Source organism: Mytilus galloprovincialis, chromosome 9, assembly GCF_965363235.1.
Source record: "Mytilus galloprovincialis chromosome 9, xbMytGall1.hap1.1, whole genome shotgun sequence".
NCBI classification, from domain to species: Eukaryota; Metazoa; Mollusca; class Bivalvia; order Mytilida; family Mytilidae; genus Mytilus; species Mytilus galloprovincialis.
Window position 1 is genome coordinate 27,321,143 of NC_134846.1, and position 25,771 is coordinate 27,346,913.

A 25,771-nucleotide genomic window follows, 5' to 3' on the forward strand; every position below is an offset into this window, starting at 1 on the left:
AATATCAATAATGTAGTCATTTTTATAAATTTCCTGTTTACAAAACTTTGAATTTTCGAAAAACTAAGGATTTTCTTATCCCAGACATAGATTTCCGTAGCTGTTTTTGGCACAACTTTTTGGCATTTTGGATCCTCAATGCTCTTCAACTTTTTACCTGATTGGCTTTATAATATTTTGATTTGAGCGTCACTGATGAGTCTTATGTAGACGAAACGCGCGTCTGGCGTACTAAATTATAATCCTGGTACCTTAGATAACTATTGACTTTCATAGCTCATAATTTACATGTTCACACAGTAATATAATATAGTAGTTAAAGATCATAAGCCTAGCTCTAATAGTATAAGGCACAATACTTGCATCAACTTACCCAAATACATATTTAATTAAAGCCTGAACATTTTGACATTGTTTCTTATTTTTATCCGTTTTGGTCTTTTAATATTATCACAATTTCCTGTTAAGATCCAATTTATTATATACCAATATCCAGATATTGTCAGGTAAATATGCTAGCCTAATGTATAAATCCTATTGATAAATTTCTAAAAATGTACATGAATGTTAAAGGATGTATAGAGTGTTGTGCTCAATGCAATATTGCTTCTGCTTTCAAAAGTAGTGATAATTTCTGGAAACTATCTAATAGGTCCTATAAGGATTATTTATCCATGCTTAAATGCAATCTTTTTACCCATAAAATGTAAATCATGAAAATATTTTGCACACAGATGGAATGTGCAATTAGTTCACTCATAATTTTCTTTCAATATTCACATCTACATAGTATGTCCATATTAACTACAATGTTAATGGGCAATTCACTATGCTGTTGAATATTAATCCTCTCAAAAAAAGAATATTTGAAGAAATTTTCTTTTTAATTTCTGAAATGAGAAAAAAAAATTGAACCCCCCCCCCCCTCATTTTTTAATCACCTCCTCCTTTCAATTATTTCAAAAATGATCTCAATTCAAATATCTAATTGAGTTTGCAACAATAACTGCTCATTTAAATACATCATAAAATATTAAAATATAAAATGTCATAGTCATGGTTAATATTAATATTAATTAATATATAATTCATATGATGAAATCATAATCTTTCAGTCAGTTTAATTGAAGTCTGGAGCTGGCATGTCAGTTAACTGCTAGTAGTCTGTTGTTATTTATGTATTATTGTCATTTTGTTTATTTTCTTTGGTTACATCTTCTGACATCAGACTCGGATTTCTCTTTAACTGAATTTTAATGTGCGTATTGTTATGCGTTTACTTTACTACATTGGTTAGAGGTATAGGGGAAGGGTTGAGATCTCACAAACATGTTTAACCCCGCCGCATTTTTGCGCTGTCCCAAGTCAGGAGCCTCTGGCCTTTGTTAGTCTTGTATTATTTTAATTTTAGTTTCTTGTGTACAATTTGGAAATTAGTATGGCGTTCATTATCACTGGACTAGTATATATTTGTTTAGGGGCCAGCTGAAGGACGCCTCCGGGTGCGGGAATTTCTCGCTACATTGAAGACCTGTTGGTGACCCTCTGCTGTTGTTTTTTATTTGGTTGGGTTGTTGTCTCTTTGACACATTCCCCATTTCCATTCTCAATTTTATATATATATATAAACTTCTAAAAAAAAAAAAGGTGAATGTGTCCAAAGGGACACAGATGATGCCCCCGCTACCATATAACTCAAGAACTGTAAAAGTGAAGCTGCCAAAAATTAAATTTGAACTGAGTTTAGAGCTAATAAGCATTATGTACACATTTCATTAAATTTAGTTGAGACAAACTTAAGATAAGAGAACAGAAACTAATAAATTCTTCAATTTTCCATTTGTAAAGGGGCATAACCCTAGAACGACCCCGACAACAACGTGATACAAACATACGACCGCAAAACATTTTGCTGTCGTATAAAAAATTCTACCAATTCTAACTCTTGTATATAGTCATAATACTCCAATAAGTAGTTTGTATGCATTTAACTTGCTGGAAAAGATGTTTTAAAAATCTTATTTAGCCGTTGTATTTTGACACCCCACCCCCCTTTTTACACCAACAATTTCAAAATTCTAGCTATTCTAACTCTTGTGAATAGTGTTCTATTATAAATGATTCCCATGTCCCAATATATAAGATTTGGATTGAAAAGCATCTCCAAACGAGGTGCTAAAGGGACAAAAGACAAAATGTGTTAACAAATTTTGTTCCTGCCTAAAGCGAAACTCCCGTCATTGCTTATATTTCTAATCTATATTCTACACTTGTAGTTATCACCAGCTTTAATAATGTCTTGACAAATAAAATTTGCCTTTTCTACATATAAAATAATTCATAAATGACAAAATACTTTATTCTGCCTCTGAACCAAGATGATAAGCCATAAACTGACATGTTCGTTCTATTTTCTACCTTCAACTTTGTAATGGGTTCTTTTTTGGGGGATATTTTTTTTTTTTTTTTTTTTTCACAGGATCAAGCTTTAGTTGCTGATACACTTAACGATCAAAATCCTTGTATACCGTGAGACTATTAACAGCTATACAAATTATGTCAGGTGTCAATATAATTATAAATGAAATATCAATGTTACTTTTGTATCTGTACATGCAAAAGCCACATCTATTGTCACGGAGGCGGGAGCTGTTCTAAGGCACTGGCTTTTAAGACTGTGTTCAGATATATACAAATTTATTATCAACAGGTTCAAAAATATACACTTGAATTAATTTACATTTATATAAAGATACATCCACTCATTCTCGTTAACTATTCTCGACTCTCCCGCATCTCAACATTTACCCAGTTTTATTCTCGTGAAGGCCTTCACTACTTTCATCACTTTCTCACACATAAAATTGTCATTCATCCCCAGACCACACAACTATAGGGACAGAATATAAACAAACAGAGACATAAATTATACGGCTTCTAATTGGAAATGATACCAGTTAAAACACAGCTGCATTATACATTAAATTTAACGGTCAAATACTTAACACTCTTTACTATAGAAAATTTATGTGGGCAATTAAATACGGATCTAAGATAAGATATAAAAATGCAAGTTTCACCCTATGACATACCTCCCCAATTAACTGTGACGTCCCGACACACAAACACACTCTAACTCATACATCATGAATTTATATACATACACAATAATATTATTATTATTTTTTTTTATTATTATATCTTTTTTTTTCTTTTTCTAAAACACATTTAAACAAATTCAAAGTCTATGCATTCTCATTCGAAATATGAAAATCATTTATAATAGCAAAATCTTTAATATCATTCTCTTTTACCCACTTGGTTTCACCATTCTCATACTGTACAAAATAATGTTTTTCTAATCTCTTAGACTCATTTCGTGATCTCATTGTATCTAAAATTTTGACCATTGTATTGTCATTATTTTCAATTGAATCAATGTTCGAACCAATATCTCCTTCATCTGTAATGGGCCTATCATCAGGATCAACAAAGTGTTTGATACGATTAACATGTACCGTTTGTTCAGATTTTTTCGAATCACACATTTGAATCTTATAGTTCACATCTGAAAGTTTATCAATAATAATATATGGTCCATGCCAATTATGTAACAGTTTGGTTGATAGTCCTGGTTTTGTACTTGGATTAAAAACCCATATCTTTTCACCAATAGCATAGTTAATCACATCAGACTTCAAGTCATATTGTTCTTTTTGTTTCCGCTGCGCTGCCTGCAAATTGTCTTTGGCTAGTGTAAATGCCTCTTGCAGTCTAGTGACCATTTCTGATTTGTAATCGTCACTCGAGGTATACGTTATAGTAGGCGGACACATCACTGCTTCCACTGGTAGTACCGGATCACGGCCATGCATTAAATAAAACGGAGTCTCTTGTATACTTTCGTGTAACGAAGTTCTGTAAGCGAACAAAACAAAAGGAATAAAGGTATCCCAATCACGCTGGTGTCCACTAACATACATGATTGATAACATAGCAGTTAATGTTCCATTAAAACGTTCCACTAAACCATCAGTCTCAGGATGGTACGCTGTTGTAAATGTTTTCTTTGTGTTCATAAGTTTACAAATTTCTTTAACAAGATTTGATCGAAAGTTTTTCCCGTTGTCTGATAGTAGCTGTCTCGGCGCACCATGACGACAAACAACTTCTTCTATAAATACTTTAGCGGTAGTGGTAGCATCGGCATTAGGCACAGGTATTGCCTCAGGCCATCTTGTCAGATAATCACTAAATATTAATATGTATTTATTAGAGTTATATGTTGGTCGAAAAGGTCCAAGTACATCAACTGCAACACGGTAAACATTATCATTAACACAATTAAATTTCCTAAATCTACGTTGCATGAAAAATCACACAGAATATGTAATCCAGACCTATAATACACGGATACAAACAATTTCTAGCTACATAAACATTATACACAAAATCACACTATATTTTTCAAAACACTGACTGTTGATTCCATATCAACTAACATTAGACACTCCACATTTACTCGTCATCCTCTGATTTTGGCGACACAAAAACTTCGGATTTGAATAACATGTAATACCATCTTACATTAGAACATCTGAAATAATCTTGGCGAGACAAGAATTTTCAGTATCATTTAGAACAGACATCACAACAGACGAATTTCCAAAATTTCTATTTCCAAATACTTTAGAAGGATTCATTTCCTTTTCCTTTACAACATCTGACATAAGCTTCATTCGGAGCAGACGTCGCGACAGACGAATTTCCGAAATTCCATATTCAGTAGTAAATTCCACGTCATTCAGAACAGACGTCGCGATAGACGAATTTCTGAAAGTTCTATTTTCACATACATGTACATAGGAGGATCCATACGCCATATATTTCTTCCTTTTTGTCGTCCTCTAGAGATTCGTAGAATTCCGCTGCACGGTCTCTCAAAAATGCAGGAAGCGTATTTAATTTTCTTTCACGGTTCCATTCATTTGCAGTAGCAATTCTATCAAAATTTTTCAGCCAACTGTCAATATTTTCGTCCAGATTTCCATAAAATATAGTAGGTTTCACAATGTCTTTAGTAGGTGATGGTTTAAATGTACTTAAGTTTGTCCGTATTTCAATTTCGTCATCTTCCGATCTATTTCTTCTTGATCGGCCTTTGAGCGGCATATTGTAGAGTTGAAAGTTAAGTCCGAAATGTTAAATTAATTAAATCCAAAATAAATCCAAAATAAATGAATCCCGCCGCTGGCCACCATGTCACGGAGGCGGGAGCTGTTCTAAGGCACTGGCTTTTAAGACTGTGTTCAGATATATACAAATTTATTATCAACAGGTTCAAAAATATACACTTGAATTAATTTACATTTATATAAAGATACATCCACTCATTCTCGTTAACTATTCTCGACTCTCCCGCATCTCAACATTTACCCAGTTTTATTCTCGTGAAGGCCTTCACTACTTTCATCACTTTCTCACACATAAAATTGTCATTCATCCCCAGACCACACAACTATAGGGACAGAATATAAACAAACAGAGACATAAATTATACGGCTTCTAATTGGAAATGATACCAGTTAAAACACAGCTGCATTATACATTAAATTTAACGGTCAAATACTTAACACTCTTTACTATAGAAAATTTATGTGGGCAATTAAATACGGATCTGAGATAAGATATAAAAATGCAAGTTTCACCCTATGACACTATCAATGGGGTGTAACAGGCACAGAATAGAATAAATAAATATCTTGTGATATATTAATCCCTTATCAGTGTTATCATCTCCTGAGATGTCATGACAATATTTCCATAGTCCACATGTAACCTTATCATTTGATCAGTTCTTCCATGTTGTATGTACTAAATCAACAATACTTTCGTCCCTGACCTGTGATCAAATTGACACCAGTCCTGGGAAGTTCTTATCTATATAGGAACATGTGTTAATCATTTAGTCTAAGAATAGTGTTCTATTATAAATGATTCCCATGTCCCAATATATAAGATTTGGATTGAAAAGCATCTCCAAACCTCGTTACTAATTAATTGATAACATATCAAAATACTGCAAGTGTCACCTTAACTAACAACAGACCAATGATCCTTATCAATACTCAATTAAATAATTTACCCTCCTCCCTACCATTAAAACAATTTAATTATTTTTTTTAATTCTAAAATGTTGAAAATCAATGTTTGGAATGTGCATTATTGTTTGGAAAATTTCACTGAATTAAACATAGGACCCCAAAATAAAATTGTTCCGTCAAATTTTAAATTCAAATTTAAATTTAAAATATATATTAACCTTAAATCATATCATCAAATTTCAACTACTAACTTTCAATGATAGTTATTGGCAAATTTTATCAACACCCATGTAAACTTTTTGTAATATACTGGGATAACTAATACATTGTAAGAAGCACGTGATACTGACGAATGACACAACATCCAAATACCAGATAAAGCTACTTATTATGACAGATGACACTATAATCCAAGTATCTTTACCATAATCAAACTTGGCATATTTATCAAACAATTAATCGAACAACTCTTATTGATTATAGAAAATTAACTAATTTTACAAATTCTAACTAACTTTATTGTTGTAATTTATATTTTTATTAACACAACAAATAATTACATATCACTAAACTATATCACTAACATGCATGCTATATTTCACACTATTAGCTCATAAATCCAATTAGGTTCTGAATAAACATGTTTCTTCCTGTCTCATTTAAATGTACACTATCTACAAGTCCTCTCTTTGAAATGTTCGAGGTATTTTCGATGTTTTGGAAAGATTGGTACATGTAAATAAGCATCTTGTAAATCGAGAGAACAAGCCCAGTCTCCTTTCTTGACTAGATTTAAGACTTTGGTCACTGTATCCATTTTGAAGTGTTGTTTCTTGAGATACTGGTTCAGTGGTCGTAAATTTATAACGAGTCTCAACTTCTTGTTTTTCTTTTCTACTAAGAAAAGTGTGCTGTAGAAACCTGTCTGAATATGTGTTTTTTGCACAATTTGTACAGCATCTTTTCTAATAAATTTTTTACTTCTTGTTTTAAAAGTTCCAAATTTGTGACATTTACAAATGTCTTTTTGACTCCTAAAAAGGGAGGTTTTTGTAAAAATTCTAGTTTGTAACCATTTTGAATTATAGCCAAAACCCGTTTGTAATTTCTTCCCATTTTGGAAATCAAAGCCTTAAAGGCTGTAAAAGCAATTGCTGTCATGTTAATGTTTGGGGACTTTTATTTTTCATCCACATATATATAATAATTAAACCTGACATGAGTGTTGTCTAGTTAGAAGTAAGAAGGTTTTAACTTTATATAAATAAAAGACTTTAGCAGAAAGTCATTTTTAATATGTTTTATATTTCACAAGGAGACAACACGTTTACCAGGCTAAAGTTGGGGTCAAATATACATGTGCTGAAACATATAACTCAAAAAGAAATCATCATGGATTATCCCCTGGTAGTGTTTGTAACTGGGCAATAATTTCCTTTATTGATTTAATTTTAACAATTTTCATTATCAATTTATATTTAACCATTAACACAAATGATTAAGTTAAAACATTTCAACTTTCCAGACGCAAATGTTAAAAAACGGGAAAGAAATAAAATATCTTACAAGACATAAACATGTAAAGAATAAATATATATTTCAGCTTAATAAAAATATTTTCATAATGGTACTTTGGAATCATTTTTAAAACTAAGTTCCAAACATTATTGCTCACTTGATATACATGTATGTCCTTCTGATGCGGTACGAGCACAGGCACTTGTTTCTATCCAAAATAGTTTTATATGGATAGCCGATCTTCTTATGGATAGAAACAAGTGCATGTGGGTACGAGATAACTATAATTCTCATGCAATCCCGAAAAGGGGGGGGGGTCATCACAGACAAACATGACATTAAATCGTTATCACTGATGTATTGTTTAGGGCCAGTTGAAGGACGCCTCCGGGTGCGGAAATTTTTCGCTGCATTGAAGACCTGTTGGTGACCTTCTGCTGTTGTATGTTTTTCTATGGTCGGGTTGTTGTCTCTTTGACACATTCCCCATTTCCATTCTCAATTTTATTATACGAACAAGAACAAACAGCTCTACGTTGCTTTGACATTTATCAATTTTCAGGAAACATTGCGAAAAATAATCTTCAATATTTCGAAAACATGTGAAATAAAATTGCTAACACGGTGGACCGTCGAGTGTCAACAAACGTAGTAGACTTGTTCACTGAAAAGACGAGGATAATGGTTTCATCTGACATTTGTTATGCATTCCCAGTTTTGATTATGATATTTAAAAAGACATACTTTTTTTCAATCTATGTAACTAGAAAATTCCAAATTGAAATATCTCTTCATCTGGACCGACTTGGCATCTACTACGTTTGGACGGGTCCATTTCATTAGTAAGGTGATCGATAAATATTACGGAGTTTGACAGAAAAGGAAAACGAACTTATTGTTATTTGTTTTCAACAAGGGTTTCGTTCCGCTAAATTATTTGCGCAAACAAAGTTTGTCTATTTTTAGATTACAGGTAATCATTTGACACTACGCATTAACCTGTGTAGAGATTTTGATTTTACGATAAATGTATGAATGAACGATAATTTTATGAATGAACAAGAGCACCTGACCTCTTAAAGAAACACAAATTAAACATATAAAACCGTATTTAATAGGAGATAATTCAGTTAAATTTTCAATACTAAATCAACAACTGAAATGAATCCATATTTTGTTGAAACATCGTACGAACGGCGGAAAACGGAATCGCAGTTATAAAAATGTACTTTTTTTTCACTCGGACTTCTATGTTATTTGATTGTCAAACGGTTGACCCTTTAAATACAAAAATACATCTACAAGAACATATTCTGAAACTTCTTAAATCCACTAACGTTTTTTTAAAGTTTCAAGCTATGTATTGCATTAGAAAACATACATAGGTGTTAAAGAATGACAGACCAGGAGCCTGTTTAACAAAATACTATGGCTTGATATGGGCGGAGTCTCTGATCTGGGTCACAAAGATGGCCATACGCGATAGCATAAAAGCAATTGCTTTAAAAAAATGAACAAGACGACCACCTACTGGTATCTCCGGAAACAACACTATTCTCACCTTGTCATTTTCTATAGGACTTCCCTCCTCTAGCCGGAAAGGGAGTCTTCTTGTAACCAGTGTCTGGTTTGGAGAATTTTCCATCATCTGTCTTTTTGATGAACTTTCTATTTCCTGTGTTGGAATACACTTTTGGGATACGAAAATTCTCTGAAGTCTTGTCTTTGTTCTGGTCTGACTTCTCTATTTTAGACTTCTTAGCTTTACTAGAATCATCTGTCAAAGGTGTTTTTCTTTTCCTATCTTTTGGGAATATATCGGGTAACAAATCATCAAGAGTTTTATCTTGGTCTTTTCTCGCTTTTAAAGCAGAAACTAAATTGTCACCAAAAACACCTTCTCCAGTAAGAGGCAGGTCTGAAATGTCTCTCGAATCATGGAAAAGAAACATGGATGTATCTGTCATACACATTTGACGTCTGATAATATGGTGAAAAGCACCTGCCCTACCAGCTTGATCCAACTCTTTCGTGGACATGGCAAAAATGTCCCTTACTTGTTGAATTGCTTTGTCAATGTTTGGTGTTTCATCTGTTAATAATTCTAATAAATTACATGCAAAAGACAATACCCATAAAACTTGCCTGCTGCCCTCTGTATGCTATTCTTTCAAGCATTTTGTAAGGCTGTGAATGTAAATTCTTTCCTTTAGAAAAAAGAGGCTTTACTGCCATGTCTTTTAACTAAACAATTTCCAATGAAATCATCTAAAGTTGGTACCTGTAGGAATTTTTCTGTTTCCTCATCAACAGGAAAAAGTTCTTCAGTTCATCAGCAAAGGCTGATACTAAATTTGGTTTGAGCGCACCCCAGTGACCCATTAGAACCTCTTTTTGAGAATCATCCATGGTAATGCCATTTTTTTTCTCAGTTTTCTTGGCAATGGCATCCTCCCCAAAAATATCAAACAAACTTTTTTTTGCTTTGCTTGACAAATGTTCATCATTAGAGCCTTCATTGTCAGACTCTGTGCCAGAACCCAAAACTTCGTTTTGACCTGGTTGTAATGACATTACATCATCACGTTCATCAGCAGATTCACTATCAGAATCTCTAGACCTACGTGTCTGTCTTTGTGACTGACTTGTAGAAGAACCTGACTGTCTTTGTGACAGACTAGGAGTAGAACTGGACTGTCTTTGTGACAGTGTATTTCCACTTTCAGACGTATTTTTGTCCCCATTTGCGGTACTTGTCTGTCCCTTAATAATATCAAACATACTGTCCAACTTACTATTAAGGTTTCCAAATTTTGCGTTCCATTTTTCTTCTAGTTGCTGATACTTGGACCTGGACTTCCTCTCCTTCGTAACTACTGACAAAGTTGTAGGTGCACGTGGCTTCTGCCCTTCACCATCACGAGAGGAATCCTCCAACGTATCTTCTAACGGAGAAATATCTCTGTGTCCACTTACCTCTGCCATCTCAAAACGGCAGAATTACGAGTAACTTATAAACACGACTGTTTTTCAAGTCGCAGAGAAAGAAAACTGATAGTTCGTGGTGAACCGGATGTACCATAACATCAGGTTCCCGCGCGTTTTGAACTTCCGGTCGAGTCTAATACCAACGAGATTGAAATCCTTAAGTACATATGTTAGGTAAGTACCTTAATTTATGATATAAAATTGTGAAACAGACCTATATGCTGATGACCCCGCTCTTCATGGCTCTCCTTAAATTAAACTCTCATACATGTCTCCTTGACCTCCTTAAAATAAATTAAAATACTTTAAGAGTACTCAATACAAGTAACAATGCAATATAACTTTTATTTCCAAGAGACATAACTCCTTTAAATATAGTTGATTGGCACTGCTTTTGTAATACCTGTAGTTTACTTTAAACGTATTTTTATTTACATTAATCTGTCTCCCACCTGTAGTTTATTTTTTTTAATGTTGTACTTTTTTTTTTTGTGATGACAACAGTAATATTTCTTACTGTTTGTTTAATATATTGAAAAGAAATTAAAAAAAAAGTAACAATTCTGATAATTTAATAACAAAAAGGCAACACCATCATAGTATACAGATTAATACCACAAGCTGTAATGTCAATACAAAAGGTACTATGTAATGATCATTAAACTTACATGCACACATGCAGCACTACAGTTTGCCTAAGGTTGACCTGGTGCCAGTCTGAATCTTCTTTAACATTGAAAAGGTACGCTCACAGTCAGCATTAGAATTTGGGATGTACACACTGCAGATACAATCTTGGTGAGCAGAGTAAATATGGGTGTTCCTGTGATTCTGTTGGTCATCTTTGAAATCTGTCCCCAGTACTGGTCTACTCTTGTTGAACCTAGAGTGGTAGGCAGTTCTGATGCTTGTGTGACTTTGTAGTTTTTGAACTCTTCCTTCAGTTGCTGAAGTTAGTGATCTGGTACAACTGATGGGAAACGTCTAGCAACAACTGTTACAGCTCATGATGGTAGGTCACCTCTAATTTATGGGTTGAGATAGGCTAAGCCACAAACAACTAGGTCCTTGATAGGGAACTTTGTCAACATCTTGGCCACAATTACAGTGTAGAAGTTTCTTATAAATCTATAAAAAAAGAAAATAATTTGGTTTTTTTAACAACTATATTTGAAATTCAGTAAACAAAATTATCAATCAAGTAACTTGCAGACAGTTGTATGAATATACCAAAAATTTTAATTTTAATGAAGAGAACATGGTTTAGGTTTTTCTCATTGTTGAAGGCTTCACAGTTATATAGTTGCTATTAATTTCTGTGTCATATAGTCTCTTGTGGAGAGTTGTCTCATTGGCAATCATACAACATATTTTTGTATTTATAATTACATTTTTTTTATAAATGTTTTTTATGTTGGCTGTCTCTCTGAGATATACTCCATATTTATTCTATTGTATTCATTACTCAAACCTCTAGTTCAATTAAAATATTATTTTACTTACTTGAAGAATTTGGCAAGGACTGATGGGCTAATGTCATCGGTGCAGTAAAGGTCAACTGCTAGGATGATGTCTTGAAGCTGATTGGCTGCATCACTATAGAAGACTGTTGACAGGTCTTGGTGTGACTGGATGACTCTGGCTTTCACACACTTGCCAAGGATGGTACGCAACAGGACTGTCATCTCCTGGCTCAAAAAACCAATGCTTGGCTCATCAGCCTAAAAAAGTTAACAAGATTATAAATATTGAAAGTAATCAAGATGAAAATGCATATATTTGACTATAAAAATTAAATGAATTCTTGTAATTGTTTACATTACAACAAACAAAATCATTTCATTTGAATCCAGACCAAAAGACAATTTACTATTATTGAAAAAAAAAATATTAAAAGAGAAAGAAAACTCAAACTATTTGTGTCATGGTTCCATAAAAATAGTTAATGATTTATTCAAAATTTTACCTTCATCTTGTGGTCCAATGAAAAGTTTATGACAGGCTTGGTGATGTTCTGTGTGTGGAATGACTTCTGGTGAAGAGCAATATTAGCATGTATGGAAACATCATTCAGGCCACCATGGTTTACTTTAATTTAGTCTATGTTTCAAAAAAGGCATGTGACAATCCTAACGTTGATTTTGACAACCAGCTACTGAACTACTACATCAGACTCCTATATCTCTAAGTATTTGCATGATGCAACACAATTTTCTTCTAAGGCGGAGAAAGAACCATTTTGCAAGTGATAACTCGTCCATCATGATCAAGTATTTTGTAATTCTAATACCCAAACCAAGAAAGCCAACTCAAAACTCCTAACAAACTTTGATTCTTTGATTGTTTACTATATATGCTGACATTAATCAACTGATGATTGGATGAAAGGAGTAGGTCCAGTAAGGACCGATTTTGGCCTCAAATTTCAGGTTCATCTGACGAAAGATTTTGACCACTTTTTAAACACTTTAGTGTCTATTTCATTTGATTCAATTAGTTTATGTGAAAGATTTTAACTGAATTAGTCATTAAAAACGATCCAATTCAAGCTCAAATATGAAAAATCTACCAAATATGCCGAAAAATGTCACTTTTCAGATGGTTTTTGTCAAAAATGAAAGTGGCCGCATCCGTGTTCATCCTCAACCTTTATATATGTTTTGTATTATCATCAAATACAACTTACATTTCAATATTAAGGATGAACACAAATGCGGCCACTTTCGTTTTACACGGAAACCGTATAAAATTTAACTAAAATGCTATAATTGTGAAGATTTCAGTATTAAGCATGACTTTATGCTGCTACTACTCGATATATGTGCATTGTATTGTAACAAAACAGCCTATATTCATGTAGCAGAAGCATTTCTGTCCAATAAATAACTAATAGTTAACATTTTAACAATTTCTTGAAATTGCTATATTTTGGGGCCAAAAAGGGGTCTTACCAGACCTACTCCTTTGTTCAACATGAGTTGTCTCGCTTGGGAAAAGTTAAAAAGTCAGGAACAAAAATATTTTTTGTGTAAATTTTCGTAAAATCATGTTTTATGCTATTTTTAGGATCACAATTGTTTAATGGGGATAAAGGGTCAAAATAATACAGTACACACCTAAATCGTGAAAGTTGGCAGGTATGACTTATATGACAACATCACCTATCATTGCAGAGCTGCTTTTATCTATTCTCCACTAAAGATCGTGAAAATCAGTTATCATTCAGGGAACTGTTATCTTTGGGTAGGTGTTGAACAAGGACAACTAATCACAAATATATGACAAATTTCAAGGGTACACAAAAATATTTTTTGTGTAAATTTTCGTAAAATCATGTTTTATGCTATTTTTAGGATCACAATTGTTTAATGGGGATAAAGGGTCAAAATAATACAGTACACACCTAAATCGTGAAAGTTGGCAGGTATGACTTATATGACAACATCACCTATCATTGCAGAGCTGCTTTTATCTATTCTCCACTAAAGATCGTGAAAATCAGTTATCATTCAGGGAACTGTTATCTTTGGGTAGGTGTTGAACAAGGACAACTAATCACAAATATATGACAAATTTCAAGGGTACACAAATGATCATCTACTCATCTCATAAGTTTAACTCTAGGATTTTATTTTTAGCAGACAATTACTTTGAATTTATAATTTGATATGTCTAATGTCTATTTATACATGTTACATATAGGATTGTTACCATACAACTACTCTCATAAAATGCATTCTCAAAAAGTATTACCTGAGAATTAATTTTATTTGCTAGCACAATACATTTGTTTCCACCAGAGAAGATTCTGCTGACAATATGAGATGTGCCATCTATTTCCATAGCTCTTGGTGATTTGCTATTTACAGAAGACATGAAAGGACAAGGCACAAAAACTGGACTGGTTTTCTTATCTGTGTTTCCTAAACCTAATTGTCCACAAGAACCAGATCCAAATGAGTAAATTCTTCCTGTCTCTGGTACATATGTTAGTGTATGACGTCTGCAACAATAAAATTAGCTATTTCAGTTTTTGAAGAATATATCACGTATATCAGGTGGTTTTTTTTGCTTGTGTTTAATTTTTGCTTTGTTTGCTTCAGCTAAAGAAACATGAAAATTTGACTCCACATAAACTTCACTCCATTTTTTCTCAGATTTATTGTTGTTTGAAAGTTTCATACTTTAAAAGGGTTGATTGTCGAGTCTTGTTGTTCAGTAGATCACAAGAAAGTGTATACTAAGATCTCTGTTTTTAATATAAATTAAAAAATAAACCCTGAACAGTTGGGGCAAATTTGGACACAATATTCAAGTTTGATACTGTCTGAATTTGAATTGTGATCAAAATTTGGATATAATAAAATTGAGAAAGGAAATGGGGAATGTGTCAAAGCGACAACAACCCAACCATAGAGCAGACAACAGCTGAAGGCCACCAATGGGTCTTCAATGTAGGGAGAAACTCCTGCACCCGTAGGCGTCCTTCAGCTGGCCCCTTAAAAAATATGTATACTAGTACAGTGAAAATGGACATCATACTAAACTCTGAATTATACACCAGAAACTTAAATTAAAATAACACAAGACTAACAAAGGCCAGAGTCTCCTGACTTGGGACAGGCGCAAATTTGCGGCAGGGTTAAACATGTTTATGAGATCTCAACCCTCCCCTCTAGCCAATGTAGAAAAGTAAACGCATAACAATACACACAATAAAATTCAGTTCAAGAGAAGTCCTAGTCTGATGTCAGAAGATGTAACAAAAGAAAATAAATAAAATGACAATAATACATAAATAACAACAGACTACTAGCAGTTAACTGACATGCCAGCTCCAGACCTCAATTAAACTGATTGAAAGATTATGTCTTCATCATATGAATATCAGGCACAATCCCTCCTGTTAGTAGGCTTCTGACACACACAAAAAATGTGGTCAAAGTTCTAAAAAATCTATTGAAATTGAAAAATGTTTAAAATAAAAAAATGAACCCTATAAAAATAAGCTGTTATCACAGGGATATGTCTCGATTTTTTGTAATTTTGATTATGCAAATGTTGAAATCAAAATAGCAATATTTTAACATCTTACACAAGTTATGAAAATATTCAAAGTCAATGAACCATGACTGAGTTACATGGCTAAACAATCCATGTAAATGAGATACATGTGCCAATGCTTATAAAACTGCATACCAAATACCATCCTGACCATTGATTATAAGTCGTTCCCAAATCTAAATACAAACATTAACTAGTAAACTATAGAAAAGTTTCAAAGTCAATAAGAGGGGGTGGTGCTATATAATCTCCATGGAAACCATACTTGCAAATGCCAATAAATTTGCATACCAAATATCATTGACTTAACATTAGCAGATCATCTTAAACTGATCTAATCACAAACTAATACATGTAAACTAAGATAAGTTTCAAAGTCATTAGACTGTGACTGAGGGGTTAGGCCAAGTATTCTCCATGGAAATCAGATGTGCCAATGCTTATAGAACTGAATACCAATTCACATAGGCCTACCAATAATGGTTCCCCTTGAATTGACCTATTCACAAACTAATACATGATAACTCAGAAAATATTTTAGTCAATAGACCATGACTAAGGGGGCGGAGCTAAATTATCTCCATGGAAATGAGGTATACCGAAATATCATTGACCTACCACTTGTGGTTTCCCATAAACTGACCTAATCACAAACTAATACATGTAAAATAAGCACAAGTTTCAAAGTCAATAGACTAAGACTAAGGGGGCGTAGCTAAATTATCTCCATGGAAATGAGATGTGCTGATGCTTACACAACTGCATACCAATTAACATCGGCCTGCCACTAATGGTTCCCATTGAATTGACCTAATCACAAACTTATACATGATAACTCAGAAAAAATTTCAAAGTCAATAGATCATGACTAAGGGGGTGGAGCCAAATTATCTCCATGGAAATGAGGTATACCGATGCTCACACAACTACATACCTAATATCATTGACCTTTCACTTGTGGTTCCCCATAAACTGACCTAATCACAAACTAATACATGTAAAATAAGCAAAAGTTTCAGTCAATAGACCACAACTAAGGCGGTGGAGCTAAATTATCTCCATGGAAATGAGATGTGCCAATTCTTACACAAATGCATACCAAATATGATTGATTAACCACTTGTGGTTCACCATAAACTAGACCTAATCACAAACTAATACATTGGTGACGCCGCTGTCGCCGCCACCATCGCCGCCGGAAACAGCATACCTATGTTTCACTTTCGTCAAGGCAAGACAAAAATTGGTAAAAAAAATCCCTCCCAAACTTTTTAACCCCCCCTTTTTGGAGCAATTACCCCATGCACTCAATCCCAGCCCTCCCTTTGTAGTATAATTTTAGAGAGATCCATACACTTAAACACAAGTTATTGTCTCGAAACTAGAAAAATGCTTGTTTTAGGTGAATTTTTTAACCTTGATTCCTGCATGATTGGGGCATTTACCCCCAAACTCAATCCCAGCCTTACCTTTGTGATATGGAACCTTCTGGTACAATGTCAGAGAGATCCATACGCTTACATATAAGTTATTTCACTAAACAACAAAAATTGTTTTGGGCCTGATTTTGGCCCCTTATTCCTATACTGATGATACCATTACCCCCAAAATCAATCCCCAACTTCTTTTTGTGGTATTGAACCTTCTTGTAAAATTTTGTAGGGATCCATTTTACTCAAACTCAAGTTACTGTACGGAAACCAAATATGTCTTTGGACGCAGACGCAGATGATGGCAAAATAGCATTATATGAACCAAAAATATGTTTGCAGTTGTATAAAATCTGGTTCTATTTTTAGCCGATCCACAAATGCAACTTTGAATAGATGCGTCTTTAGTCCTTTCTTAAATAGTTCTAGCGATTGTTCATTTCCAAGATTTGTTGGAAGGCTATTCCACAGAGTCCCGGCCGCCACTTCGAACCTCTGTTCACCATACATTTTGGTCCGTGCATTTTTTGGCATCTCAATTAAAGAAGCATTTTCAGATCGCAACGATCGTGCTGGTTTGTAAAAATGTATTAATTCACTAAGATAAGAAGGTGCAAGTCCATACAAGGCTTTGAATGTGTTTTTTAAAACAAGATATCATAAAGATGATTTAGGCCAAGTAGTTTTAGAAAAGAAGATTTTTGTAACGACTATATAAAATGTACTTTAAGGGCAATAACTCTTAAGGGGTCAATTGACAATTTTAATTGTGTTGAATTATTTTGAAATCTTGCTATGCTGAATAATTTTGCTGTTTACAGTTTATCTCTATCTATTATAATATTCAAGATATTCACCAATAAATTGCTTCACCGTGCCCAATGGCAGACAACTGATAAGATCAATATTTACCATATCTGCTATGAAATAAAATTTAATTTTGCCAGGCAGATGTGCAATGACAGAAATGATGACTGCACTTAAATTTCAGAGCCGAAGTTGTGAAGGACAGTCCATCCGAACTGGCTTTTCCCCTGATTTTAACCCCCAAATACCCCCAAAAGATCTTGAAATGAACACATAATAAACTTATATATGCTGGTCATTAACCCTTTGTGGTATAAAACAATATTCATGGATTTTATGTGAAAGAAGAAAACTTAACATCCAATTTCAACTCTAATCATTTAGTAATATAGATAATTTGATTCTCCATGCAAACATACCTGCCACAAGCTATCTGTGTAACAACTGTTCCCATCATATCCATAACTCTTCGTGGGAGGATCTCATTGTTTGTATTATCATGCCCTAACTGACCATGACTACCACAGCCAAAGGTAAAAACTCCTCCCTCCTGTAAAAAAAATTATGTGTTTCCATAAAGAAACAAGATCAAGCTGCGCCCTACGACCGCAGAGGTCAAACCCTGAACAGTTGGGCAAAGTATGGACACAACATTCAAGCTTGATACAGCTCTTAATTTGGATTGTGATTAAATAGTTGACACAGAATAGGTTTCTGACACAGAACAAATGTGGTCTACGAACTTAAACCAGAGGCTCTAAAGAGCCTGTGTCACTCACCTTAGTCTATGTGAATAAAACAAAGGACACAGATGGATTCATGACAAAATTGTGTTTTGGTGATGGTGATGTGTTTGTAGATCTTACTTTACTAAACAATCTTGCTGCTTACAATAATCTCTAATGAAATTGGCAAAGTAACTTCAGTGGAAAATGTTAGTGAAAATTGACAAAGGAGTAGGTTCAGTAAGACCCCTTTTTGGCCCCAAAATATAGCAGTTTTACAAAATTGTTAAAATGTAAACTTTGAGTTATTTATTGGACAGTAGAATGCTTCCGCTACATAAATATGGGCTGTTTTTGACAATGCAATGCACATATATCCGGTACTTGCACCATTAAGTCATGCTAAATTACTGAAATCTTCATAATTCTAGCATTTTAGTTAAATTTTAGACGGTTTTCGTGTAAAACGAAAGTGGCCGCATTCGTTTTCATCCTTAATATTGAAATGTAAGTTGTATTTGATGATAATACAAAACATATATAAAGGTTGAGGATGAACACGGATGCGGCCACTTTCATTTTTACCAAAAACCATCTGAAAAGGGACATTTTTCGGCATATTTGGTAGATTTTTCATATTTGAGCTTGAATCGGATCGTTTTTAATGACCAAATCTGTTAAAATCTTTCACATAAACTAATTAATTCAAATAAAATAGACACTTAAGTGTTTAAAAAGTGGTCAAAATCTTTCGTCAGATGAACCTGAAATTTGAGGCCAAAATCGGTCCTTACCGGACCTACTCCTTTTATGAAACTTGTTAAAAATTGACTATATAGGGCAATAACTCCTTAGGGGGTCAATTGACCATTTTGGTCATGTTGACTCATTTTTAGGTCTTACTTTGCTGCACATTATTGCTGTTTACAGTTTATCTCTATCTATAATAATATTCAAGATAATAACAAAAAATGGCAAAATTTCCTTAAAGTTACCAATTCAGGGGCAGCAACCTAACAACCAGTTATCCAATTCATCTGAAAATTCCAGGGCAGATATATCTTCACCTGATAAACAATTTCACCTGCTGTTAGATTTGCTCTAAATGCTTTGGTTTTTGAGTTATAAGCCAAAAACTGCATTTTACCCCTATGTTCTATTTTAGCCATGGCAGCCATCTTGGATGGTTGGCCGAGTCACCGGACACATTTTTTAAACTAGATACCCAAATGATGATTGTGGCCAAGTTTGGTTTAATTTGGCCCAATAGTTTCAGAGGAGAAGATTTTTCTAAAAGATTACTAAGATTTACGAAAAATGGTTAAAAATTTATTATAAAGGGCAATAACTCCTAAAGGGGTCAACTGACCATTTTGGTCATGTTGACTTATTTGTAAATCTTACTTTGCTGAACATTATTGCTGTTTACAGTTTATCTCTATCTATAATAATATTCAAGATAATAACAAAAAACAGCAAAATTTCCTTAAAATTACCAATTCAGGGACAACAACCTATAGCTATCAACGGGTTGTCTGACTCATCTGAAAATTTCAGAGCAGATAGATCTTGACCTGATAAACAAATTAACCCCCGTGTCAGATTTGCTCTAAATGCTTTGGTTTTTGAGTTATGAGCCAAAAACTGCTTAGCTATTTTTAGCCATGGGGGCCATCTTGGTTGGTTGGCTAGGTCACTGGTCACAATTTTTAAATTAGATACCCTAGTGATGATTGTGGCCAAGTTTGGTTAAATTTGGCCCAGTAGTTTCAGAGGAGAAGATTTTTGTAAAAGTTAATGACGACAGTGACGAACGACAGTGACAGACGACAGACGACGACGGACCAATTTGAAAACTGGGCCCATAATCAAAAATCTAAGTACATGTTTAGATTCAGTATATCAAAGAACCCCATGAATTAATTTACAATCAAACTAAGTTTAATTTGGACCCTTCGGACCTGAATGTATACCAATTTGAAAACGGGACCAAAAATTAAGAATCTAAATACACATTAGATTTGGCATATCAAAGAACTCCAATAATTAATTTTTTGATGAAATCAAACAAAGTTTAATTTTGGACCCTTTTGGCCCCTAATTCCTAAACTGTTGGGACCAAAACTCCCAAAATCACTCCCAACCTTCCCTTTGTAGTCATAAACCTTGTGTTTAAATTTCATATATTTCTGTTTATTACTTATACTAAAGTTATTGTGCGAAAACCAACAAAAATGCTTTTTTGTGCCCCTTTTTGGCCTCTTGTAGTCATTAACCTTGTGTTACTTATACTAAAGTTATTATCTGGAAATCATTCGTCTTCGGACGACGCTGACAACAACGATGACGATGACACAGATGACGACAACAACGACGTGATACTAATACATGACCAAAAATTGTCGCATAAAAAGCCATTTAAATCAAAGTGCTGGATAACACCTCTGGAAAGTTTGCAACTGTAGCTGTGTATTAATATTCCAAAAAGGTTATAGACATGTATTATTTCAAATATGACTATTTCATCACAACTTTGATGTTTTAAACTAAACCATTGTCTCGTCAGTAATTATCAAAAATCTTTCTTTATTTCATGTTTGTCATAAAATGTTTTGATATTTTCTATTGCAACCTAAAACTGATCTAAAATAATGAAATATACAGAAGGCTCTGTTAATTTCTTTATGTTCCCATGCCATGTCAACATCAAGGGCCTGTAAATTTCGTTTTTTTCTATTGGTTTAGGACCTTCATATTTGTTTTTAGTAAACTGTTTTGTTACTGATTAACACATAAGTTTTCTTGTTTGAATTATTCAACATGTTTTATATCGGGGCCTTTTATAGCTTACTACACTTATATGGTACAAATTTTTCTCATTATTGACGAGCGTATGGTGGCCTATAGTTATTAATACATCTTCGACCTTTGAACTCTTTTGGATAGCATTGCTTCTTTCCAAAAAATACCACATCCTTAGACCTTTTTTATAAATAAGACAGTTACAGTAACTTAAATCAATACAACTGTAATGAAAGTGAATTTATATTAAAGGCTTTGATCAAAAATAAGGAACGTGTCCATGGGACACAAATAATGCCCCTGCTAGCATTAACGTTATAAAGGGTCACAACTCAAGAACTGTAAATGTGACGCTACTAAAACTTGTACTTGATCTGAGTTATGTGGTAATAAGCATTGTGTATACATTGAGGGGATTAATATTCAACAGTAAAGTGTATTGCTCAAAAGCCCAAAAGAATTAAGTTCATTAGACCACAATCATTCAGATGCACAGGTTTGTCTAAACACTCTAAATTGTGAGGTGAAATGCAGCCATTTTAGCCAAAGGGTACATATCATGAACTTTAATAATTTCTACAGCACTTGTCTTGATACACTGAGCTATAATATTCTAAGAAGTAGATGCTGACTTTGTTGCTTTTAATAGGGATGCTACCTATATGATACGAATTTGCGATAATACACCAGAGGTGGTATGATGTAAATTATTGGAAGAAAAAGAAGAATTGTCGTTGGGTCAATGTTTTTCTGCTGTCAGTTTGATCCACTTGAGCATGCTGAACGAGTGAAGGTCCTTATATCCACATTGGAGTGTGAAACAATTAGTATTTAAATAACGGAATTAAAAGTTTTCAAATGATTTTTGGCATCAACCTCCAATCGATGTTTAGACAAAAACAATGCACTTTTTTTTATCAAAGCCGGTATTTACCTTTATTTTACTCGTCCTTGGCGTGAGATATTAGACATATAATTATTGAGTATTTCATATTCTATCACCTGTGTATATCGTTTAAACAAACCATTATCACTTGTCAATTATCCGACGGCTTGGTCAAAATGTCAACTTGTTCTCGCATTTTAATCAGTCATTCTCGATTCTTTCGATACACTCAGGCTTTTACCACGTTTACGTACGTACATATAGTAAAAGTAGAGCGGGAAATAAATGTTCATTCATGAAATATTCATGAATGAAAATGCAGTCTCGCGTAGATTTCTTGTGATTTTCTCTTCAGCGCATGGCAGATCCGCGAAGTAATGTTTGTGATACTCATTTTCAAAATGAAGTTAAATTCATCTGAATCGTCGGTGAACATCCCGAATTCTTTTTTATTCAAACTGTAATCTTTTCAGTCAAAAAAGTAGTTACTCAATATTTCAAAAGAATCTTCCAAGAATCAGAATTCAAACACTGGTACTACATTATCTTGGAGCAGAATATATTGCGATAGTCTGTCACCAGAAGTTTGAGGCTGAAACTTAAGGAAAGTAGAATAGCAAGCTATAATAGCAAACTTTCCAAAAAGGATTGAATTCTGAATTTTCATATAATATATGTATTATCCTGCACCCCTGATGTTCAAGGCATTTTTAATGGAACATTTATGTATATCTCTGCCAAATGAAATTCACGAATTTATGAACCACTATGGACTGTTCATAAATGTTCATGAACAATGCATGATTGTTAATAATCAAAGTGCTGGATAGCACCTCTGGGAAGTTTGCAACTGTAAATATGTAATATTTCAAATAGGTTAAAGATGTATAATATTTCAAATATGTATTTAATCACAGCTTAACCATTTTCTTTTCAGCAATTATCAAAACTCACTTTTTTTCATATGTTTGTCCTTTCCTCCATAATGACGCCTTTTGACGCCTGTGTAGTACCATAAGTTGAAACGATTTGCCTACAAAGTGTCTGCATCAGACTTAATAAAATTTGTATCGAATATGAATAGGATATTCATAAGAATATCCGACTAAAATTTATTTGATGGAATATTTGTTTTTGACAATGCATTTATACTTCAAAGCATATTTTCAATATTTTGTTGAAAAATCCTATGCAAAACATAAATTTCAATGGAGGAAAGGGTTAAACTGTTGGTCTAAAATAATTAAATCTATAGAAAGCTCTGTTAATTTCTTTATGTGCCCATGCCATATCTAGGGCCTGTGATTTTATAGTATTTTTTTCCGTTTGTAACAGGGCATATTAACCCTAACCATAACAGTAAAATAAAGGCACCAAAATTCAAACTTGATCATGGTTTTGTGGTAAAAAGTATTGTGTATAAGTTTAGTAACATTTGGTTGAGGTACACTAATGTAAGAGCACAGAATTGAAAAAAAATTGTAAGTGTTCCGCTGAACCTGGTGTCTCGCTTACTTTGGCTGTCAATCGCAGGCTAAACAATTTTGAGGAAAAAAAATATATTCCTTAATTATTAAAATACTATCTTTTGGTTGTAGGAATTCCAAGCTTCTGTCCAAGTTTGGTAAAAATCCGGGATAGTTTGACTGCAGCAGCAGACTGTATGTAATGTTAACTAAAGTCCATTAATCATGTTAATAAGTAAGATACGGAACCAGATGCTCCACAGGGTACAGCTTTATACGACCACAGAGGTCGAACACTGAACAGTTGGGGCAAGTATGGACACAACATTCAAGCTTGATACATCTCTGAATTTGGAAGCATAGGTTTCTGACACAGAATTAATGTGGTCTAATGAACTTAAAATATTTATTTTTTTGCTTTTGAGCAATACACTATACCTTTTGAATATTAATCTTCAAAAAAAAAACATTTTAAGAAATTTTCTTTTTAATTTCTGAAATCTGAAAGCGAGAAAAATTGTACCCCAGTGCAAACTCTTATTTACCTCCCCCCTTTTTTTTTTACCTCCCCCTTTCCCTTATTCCAAAAATAATCTTAATTCAAATTTCTAATGGAGTTTGCAACAATAACTACTCATTCAAATACATCATAAAATATTAAAGTATAAAATGAAATACAGTCAATCATGGTTAAAATTAATATTGATTAATAGTATCTTCTAAAAATAAATTTACAGCTAATCATCTCAAGACAATCATCATTTCTTAATACATCATTTTCAAGCAGTGTACCCTTTGGACCCCTTATTCCTAAACTGTGGGGACCAAAACTCCCAAAATCAATCCCAACCTTCTTTTTATGGTCATAAACCTTGTGTTTAAATTTCATAGATTTCTATTTACTTATACTAAAGTTATGGTGCAAAAACCAAGAAAAATGCTTCTTTGGGCCCCTTTTTGGCCCCCAATTCCTAAACTGTTGGGGCCTTAACTCCCAAAATCAATCCCAACCTTCCTGTAGTGGTCATAAACCTTGTGTTTAAATTTCATTGATTTATATTTACTTATACTAAAGTAATTGTGCAAAAATAATGCTTATATGGGCCCTTTTTGGGCCCTAATTCCTAAACTGTTAGGACCAAAACTCCCAAAATCGATCCCAACCTGCCTTTTGTGGTCACAAACCTTGTGACAAAGTTTCATAGATTTCTATAAACTTAAACTAAAGTTATAGTGCGAAAACCAAGAAAATGCTTAGTTCGGCCCTTTTTGGCCCCTAATTCCCAAACTTCTGGGACCAAAAATTCCAAAATCAATCCCAACCTTCCTTTTGTGGTCATAAACCTTGTGTGTAAATTTCATTGATTTATATTTACTTAAACTAAAGTTATAGTGCAACAAGCAGTGTTCTCCCCAGGCCGTTTTAGCGTCGCGGTACCGCGACGCTATATTTTTTCACCGTGATGCTATAATAATTCCCGCGACGCTATTATTATTTTGAAGATGCTATTTTACTTGTCCTCAATTTTGAACTTTCATCTATTATCGATTATGATCATAAAAATTATATCACCTTTAATTGTAATCCCTTTAAGTCGGACACTAAAGGCAATTAAGAGATTAAATAGCCAGGTGTTAATTGCACACGCTGAAATGTCTCGCCTTCTATACTAATCATTGATATTATGTTGATAGTCCTAAGTATAAAGCAAGGCTTCCAAAAACGGTCATATATTCCAGACATGACCGAAACTTTCATAAAAAGTCCGGCTGCTCTCAGCCTCAAACGGTCAAATAGAATTGGTTTGCCACTTTTTGTTATTCAAGGCATTTTTCATAAAACGCGGTCATTTCAATTTTGACCAACTATTGATCATTAAAAATGTCCGTTTGGGTTTTGGACATGTCCGCTTGGGCATTCTATTTCACAAAGATATTTCGGTCATAATTGGGTTTTTTACAACAGATGCAGCATATTTAA

At 33.6% G+C, this 25,771-nt stretch overlaps 1 protein-coding gene across 4 annotated transcripts in view; it reads right to left on the reverse strand.

Annotated features, from left to right (window-relative positions):
• LOC143044717 (putative E3 ubiquitin-protein ligase HERC4) overlaps positions 1–25,771 on the reverse strand; it is a 279,500-nt gene that overhangs the window by 221,745 nt on the left and 31,984 nt on the right. For all 4 annotated transcript variants that reach the window (XM_076216809.1, XM_076216805.1, XM_076216806.1 and 1 more), the window contains exons 8-9: positions 18,331–18,461; positions 14,364–14,613 (exon numbers count right to left, since the gene is read on the reverse strand). In XM_076216809.1, the coding sequence (XP_076072924.1) occupies positions 14,364–14,613; positions 18,331–18,461 (381 nt within the window). The remainder of the gene's footprint in view (positions 1–14,363; positions 14,614–18,330; positions 18,462–25,771) is intronic.